The following is a 7,500-nucleotide window of genomic DNA, read 5'->3' on the forward strand; positions in this document are numbered from 1 at the left end:
CCTCAGAGCGTCCGCAGCCATAAGGGACCAATACACGGCTGATTTATCAGAGAGACGTCCGGCAACTGAACGCCTATGAAATTGTAATGAAGCTGATTATGCTTTTAATGAAGTGTGTGTGAGGGGGGGGGGGGGGGGGGGGGTAGCCTATAGAGCGAGGGCACACCATCCAGAGAAGAGCAGGGTTGGCTCTGCCCGGCGGCAGGAGCAGGGAGGAAGGAAGGAGGGAGGTGAGGAGGAGGAGAGGAAAAGGGAATGGATAAGTATAGAATCAAAATGAAACCCACCCGGGTCCCCCCCCCCCCCCCCCCCCCCCCCCCCCCCCCCCCCCCCCCCAACTACAATAGGGACTTGTACTGTGTTCAAATAACATGACACAGTCCCCCAGCCGACGAGGACCCTCGCTTTTTTTTTCTCTTTCCAGTTGAGCTCCCACTTGAAACGCAGGGCCTCTTGATTGTGCTGTTGTCAAGTGAGGGGCCGACAGACACAGAGAGGAACCAGGGGAGGAGAGCGAGCACAGAGAGAGGAGCAGAGCCAAGAGCGGGGAGCAGGAGCAGGAGAGAGGCTGAATCAAATCAAAGGGAAGGATTGAGGAACCGAGCGGAGAGGAGGGTGGAGCAAAGAGAGCGGGAGGGGGATCACGAATGAGAAGAGGGTGAAGAGGATCAAAAAACCAAGAGAGGGGGGGTGCGGATAATAGCAGGAGAAGGGGTTGAAAGGAGCACAGGAGAAGACGGGGAGGGAGGAGCCTGAATATGAGAGAGACTGGAAAAGGAGTATGGGCTACAAAACAACCTTAAATAAAATAATGAATGAAAGCAGGTTGTGTTAGGTAGCGGACCGAGCAGCCGGAGGAGTACAGGGGTGCTGGGAGGGGACGACCCCCCTACCAACAGTCACAGCCTCGTCGTCCCACCACAGGGGTCTTCCCTGGCCTCGCCACGCCGACGCGCTGCGCTCCACACCCCCCCCCCCCCCCCCCCCCCCCCGCACCCCACCGCCGTCTTATAGGTCAGGTTTTGCATAAACATTAGCCCATCTCAGGAGGACTCTAACCTTTCAAAGCGCCGTCACGAGGCTCCCGTTTAGAACAGCAAAACTGAGTTATTCCTTAATTTCTCATCGCACAAATCTTTACTCTTTCGCGGCGGGCTCCCGGCTTCAAATGTCAACCGATGAGCTAAGTGGTTGGCATAAACAGCGTTCGTTGAAAGGCCTCTTCTGCAGTCTGGTTGCCAAGGGAGCTGCTGTGTGCCTCGCACGTTACCCTGACACCCAAGTGTCCGACACCTGTGAGAGACGGGTGGGACTTCTTGACGAAAAACTTCAGCTATACGAGTCATTTAACCTCGTGCATAACCCAAACACCGATCTCCCCTGACAGAGTCTACACTGCACCGTGAGCTGTGAGATCTCAGCGCAAACCTGTCTGTCCTCCGAACGCAACGGATACGGGCGTTGTCGCGGTTATCCGCGACAGACGGCGTCCGCGCCCCAACACGGAGGACTCCCAGAAATGCCGTTAATCGACTCCTCCTCTGATAGCGTGTTGTTCACACCTCCGCCGCCACCGCCACAGCCCCGTCATCGCCGTATCCAACACCCCTCCGCCTGGTGTCATTTTTTTCCCGCCTTTCCGTGGATGGCAGCGGCAACAGCGATCACCAACACTAATTTGTTGTGACAATATTAATTAACAACCGGCCTGTCACAGCTGTTTATACGGGCAACAGATAAAAAATTGAGGGTGGAGAGATTAGACAAAGAAAAACAGTTTTCTTTAATTATTAAAATTATAATTATTAATAAATAAACAAATGAATGAATGAATGAAAAGGCTGAGTGGCTGATAGAGGGTCACCTTCACGTGTCTAGAATAAAAAAAAAAATAGAAAAATCATATTCAATTTGACGCGGTTGCAAGCGGGGAAATTACTTCGCTCGATGAGTCCGCGTACACCCCCCCCCCCCCCCTGCCCCTCTTTCCCCTCCCCCCCGTCTAATCAGGTTAGGCGTTTAGAAACAGCTAAATCAAATCATAACCCCACTGTCGGGAAGGGAGAGAGGAGGGAAACGTAGCAGCTCCATATTCTGGAGGAAACGTCACTTCACAACCGTGAGAGAGGGACCTAGGGAAAGAGCCTCCGGTTCTGTTCAGCAGGAGACCTCTACTTTGTGGTGATGTTGAAATGAACTGTTATAGAAATCGTGTGATAACCGGAGATGGCACGCATATAAGACAATTATTATTTTTACCCTTGTGGCCCACAAGGGTTTGCCGTGAAACATATTGATACACTTACAGCCAGATACTGCTTTTACTCATATATGAAGGTTCACAATGTAATTCATTCATTAAATCCTTCACGCGGTCTCCTTGTCTGCCTTTCCCCTCCCGTGATGCTCCTGATGTTAAGGGCGCTAGCTCCTAGCAGGATCCACATGAGTTCCCTCTTCTAAGCAGACCTCAGTCCACAGCGGAACAACTGCTGCATCCACAGCCGTCTTCAGCGCAACCTGATCGCTGACCTTACATCCGTCCTTCCACCGAGACGGGTCGATTTCCTCCCCTCCCCTCGCTCTCCCTCCCTCTCCCCCGTCTCCATCCCTGCCTCCCCCACGCGGTTTTCTACTCGGAGTTCCTCTGGGCGAGTCTCCTCACCAGAAGGCCGTGAAAGATTAAGTGGCCGATCGGGCTCTAAATGAGGGGACAGCCCTGGGTTGCGTGCGTTAATAACGTCTGCTTGTGGTAATCTACGCTGAACTCTGTAGCTCAGCTCCGACGAAGCGAGAGGAGGTGCTTCACCGCGACTCACGGTTCGTGTTGAAGATCAGTTTCAGGAAAATATTTATTCGGAATCGGAATCGGAGCAATTCAATCAGAGGAAACTCAGTCACTTGATTGAGCCGAGCCTAAGATAAGATTAAGTGGCCGAGTTTCCGTTGATTGATTTTTATTTGTACTATCAGACAGAGTACAAAAAGGTATCGCCAGGAATGAATGAATTAGGAAACTTAATAGAATGTGTTATTTTGGTGAGCAAGGTGTTGGTTTGGAACTCCTTAATGAGTGAATCATGGAAGCAGCCCAGAATATTCTAGCCCTGTAGTCGGTACATGGGGAGCGTGAGGCGAATGGAGACACGACACAATGTGGACATCAGCTTCAATATTTCATTGGAGAGGGAGAATCAAAACCAAGCAGCCCATGAGGTTATACTAGCCAAGGTGGAGGCTCTGCCTGTTATAGAGTCTCCTTATGTTTCATCCTATTTGATTTGTATAATCAAATCTGATAAGACAGGAACTCAATATCCTTTTTATTCGATAGGTTTTGTATAAATGTATGCCATTGCCTAATTTCTTTATTTAATATCCATGCACAGCTGCTTTTTTGCAGCTGTACGCTCAGTGACTATCACACCAGGGGAGAGTGATGAATCTGATTACTGTGGAAAAAGCACAAGACAAAAATTCCCCGACAGGCAAGGTACTATCTACTGGGTTTCCGAGTTAAGCTACCAATTGATATGCAGGGCATCTTGATTACGCTGTTGTTTGCATGGGAGTCTTTTTTCAAGTATTTTCTTGTTTGTTCCATAGACAATATGGCCAAGTCGATGGCATCTGGAAAAAGGGACAATTGACTCCTAGTCTGTGGCGGTAAATCACAGTTGTTTCTGACAGATGAATCTGAGTGAATGCGATGGGAGTACAAGAGACGCATATGAATATAATCGACCAACTGGCCTCGGGTAAGGTATAACCACACACATCAGTGCACTGTGTAATCACGTCGGCATTGCTTTAATAAACCGTATTTGTCGAAATGGAAATGGTGAGTGAAAGGTATTACTGTAGGTCTCTCTCAGTAACACAGCTGTGCATTTCGGATAAAAGAAAGATAGAGCTTCATAACCAAGCACAACACATGCTCTGCATTGGGCTTTAACAGGTAAGCAATGCTAAGCTATGCATGCTCATTAGTCAGTCAGTGGGTTAGTCAGTATGTCAGGTAGTTACTCGCCGACTCTCCCTCACTCACTCACCTACTTAATAACCTATGCATGTATAACAAACAATGTTTACTTATTTGAGGGATAATACCTGATATGCAATACTTGCAACACACACACACACACACACACACACACACACACACACACACACACACACACACACACACACACACACACACACACACACACACACACACACACACACACACAAAAACCCTGGAGAGACTGTATGTATACACTTGCAAATGCATACAACACTGGTGTGTCGCTATCATTCCGTGCCAAAAGAAAAGCCTCTAGAGTCTTGCAGACAGACAGCAAGGCTGACTTTCAAGAAGAGCTCTCTGTAACTAAACGGGTGCAGCAAATCCTCTTAAAATCCTTTTAGGAACCATGGAGGCAAGAGGAGGAAAAGAAGAATGACTCGCGGGGGAAAACGTGCAGGTTTTTTGAGTTGCTGTCGTCGCTGTGTTGTTGTTGTGTTGTTGTGTGTATCGAGGGAAGGACACTTTGTAGTTCCTGAGGACACGGAAAGGAACATGTTCTTAATGACATGAAGCCTGCATGGGAGCAGAGCCGATGTCTTCAGGTAGAGTTATGTCATACTGGTTTGATACTGGGTGAACATAAGTCTTCAGGGGAATCCCGTGTATTGTGCGCTATTGTTCCTGATGTGTTTCATAGATTATAAAAAAGTGTCACTTGAGTTCGTATTTTAATATTCAACAGACGACAAAACTATTAGATAGGAATTACGGTCTATTTGTTTTTCATACAGGAAACGGTACTTAAGAGCAAATATCGTAGCGCTCACTTACTGAGTTTAATTGTATCATTGTTAGATAGAAAACAGGCTTTGATTGTAAATAAACAACCGCCGTTACTGAGACTTACTATGCAGTGCAGTTTTGCTCTCGACTCGTTTTCTTGCCGCTGAAATTTAGTTTTAAATGACGGATAACATGTGCCAAGCAATCCTTATATATACCGTAGCTTTGGGATCAGCAATTTCACCCCAAAGTCCCTCGAAAACTAGTTTTCCCCGCTCTGATTGCTGTTTACATATTTGGGCAAATGAACTTGGGATTGGGCTCAGTGGTTTGTTTGTCGATTTGCTCTTTTGCTTTTCTATCTCCTTTGGGCAACAGATTGAATTAATGTTTGTAGACACTGAGATGCCACACATGAGGAAACAAGAGATTGTGCAAAATTACAAAACTCCCCCAATTATAGCTCTGCAAACACACAACTAGGACGTGTAGAAGTTATTCTAGGGGAGTCAGGCCTTTTTTTCCCCGAGTCACGGGTACAACGACAATAATTATCTTCATTTACATGCCTTTCTGTTTGAATAGATCAATGAGCAGATTCTGTTTACCCGGAGCTTAGGCCTTGGTGCATGTACACACACACACACACACAGGCCGACATACACACCAGCAACGACACACAAACACACACCGCCAGGCACACACACTGTATCCATTCGTTTATTGTCCCCATAAGTAAACGCCGGCTTGCTTACACACTGCGTTTATCTGTAACTGCCTTTCATGTCTTTGCTATTTTTCGGGGCCCATATCTTCCTTTCCCCTTAATTATGTGCTGAAAGGTGTTTGGCTTCCCTGCCGATCGGATCATTACTGGCCCCTGTGGGAAGCAGAGTGGCTGCCAGAGATACCAGGCTCAGGCCCCGGCGTCCAGGCTGCCTGGTACTCACCTGGGGTAAATGAGGACAAGTCTTCCTGCTGGCTTTGAGGCCGGTCCTGCCCGCAGGAGCCGCCTGGATGTTGAAGAGGCCCTGCAGGGCGCACTGCGCCGCCTGGTTCTTGGCCAGCTTCTTGCTGCGCCCGCACCCCTCGAACATGCGTCCGTCCACGCGCACCACCATCACAAAGTTCCGCAGCCGCCGGCCCTCGGCCCGCTCCGACAGGCAGGCGTAGCGCAGCGCGGGCCGCAGCTCGTTCAGCAGCGCCACGGGGCTCTTGGGGGCCTCGGGCTCGGGGCCGACGCCGCCCAGCCGCTGCTGCGCCTGCAGCATCAGGTCCAGGGTGTGCTGCAGCAGCCGGCCGTGGCGCAGCAGCTCGCTGGACAGCAGCTCGCCGCGGGAGGCGGCCGAGCACAGCGAGAGGCCGGCGCCGACGCCGCCGCCGCCGCATGGCGACGGGTCGAACTCCTTGAAGAGGGTGCCCGGGAAGTCGGCCGCCTGGTCCGAGGTGAAGTCGGCGGCGGGGTCCGAGAGGTTGCCCATGGCCAGGTGGGCCTGCGGGGCGTTGGGGAACTGCACGAAGGACTTGAGCGCCAGCTCGGCCGCGCGCATCTTGGCCTTCTTCTTGGTGGGGCCCGTGCCCTCGAAGGACAGGCCGTTGACCTCCACGGCGATGCAGAAGACGGGCGCGTGGACGGGCCCCGTCTGGGAGACCAGGCGGTACTGCAGGCCCGGCCGCAGCTCGTTGAGCTGCACCAGGGCGTTCTTGGGCGAGTCCGACCAGGACAGCTTCTTGTAGACCAGGCGGAGCTGGCACATCTGGCCCCCGTTGTTGTCCTCCTCCAGGGGCCTCTTCCTCTTCACGCCCGCCGCGGCCGGGCCCCTGGCCGGCTCGGCCCGGAGGAGGGTCTGCCGATCGCCGGGAGCGAAGGAGCGGTCCTCCAGGTTGCCCACGTTGCGGTTCTCCTTCACCTCGGCGCTGCTGGTGCCTGGCATGGACGAGGTAGGAGAAGTAGAGGATTCATTTTGGAAACACCCTGCGACAACTCACAGAAGCAACAACAACAACAACAACAACAGGAGCACAATGAGTGCTAACCATCATGTTTATTTATTTTAGGAATCTCCAGGGAAAGATTGGGCCCACTTGATACACAATGAAATGGTAACGAGCAAATCCGTCATCATATTCCCCGACGCGTCGCCACTTTCGTGCCCTTTGTGTTTGTCAAACGCAAACACAAATCTGACAAGGCGCGGGAGGCCAACATCTGTTAAATCTTTCGATAATCTGCCCCTAAATTGGTTTCAGGTCCGGGCGTATGATAGGGAGACCGTCCCTGCGGCGATGCAAAGCGCGGATCCAATTCGCGACGGGATGAATAGCGTGGAGCGAGGGAGGAAAAGGCATGTCTGCGGCAATCTTTATTTCCCTCTCCCCTCCGCGGTCGGGACAAAGATCTAAACCGGCGGCATGGCCGGCGTGCGGCTTTTCAAACCTGGCTACAGGCGAGAGAAGGCGCAGTACGTTTTCTGATTGGAAATGAATGAAAATAGGGCGTTGGAATCCTGTCAAGGGACTGTGCAGAAATGGGACACTTTGAGGATCAAGTGCTGGCGTTGGGCGAAGCCAGCCTGTGGCGGCGGAGCTACGGGTGGAGGCCCCGTGTACGGGCTGCTGTTCATACTGCGCTCTGCAGCTGTGGCAGCCTATTAGCATGTTAACCAAACAAGCACTTATTCATGACAGAGAGAGCCACGACACGTTCG

General features: G+C 51.3%; 1 protein-coding gene across 1 annotated transcript in view; it reads right to left on the bottom strand.

Annotated features, from left to right (window-relative positions):
• The window catches only part of adarb2 (adenosine deaminase RNA specific B2 (inactive)), a 130,336-nt gene that overhangs the window by 49,025 nt on the left and 73,811 nt on the right, over nucleotides 1–7,500 (bottom strand). The window contains exon 3 of the mRNA XM_030349707.1: nucleotides 5,743–6,719. Coding sequence (XP_030205567.1) covers nucleotides 5,743–6,719 — 977 coding nt within the window. The remainder of the gene's footprint in view (nucleotides 1–5,742; nucleotides 6,720–7,500) is intronic.

This window comes from Gadus morhua, chromosome 23 (assembly GCF_902167405.1).
Source record: "Gadus morhua chromosome 23, gadMor3.0, whole genome shotgun sequence".
NCBI classification, from domain to species: Eukaryota; Metazoa; Chordata; class Actinopteri; order Gadiformes; family Gadidae; genus Gadus; species Gadus morhua.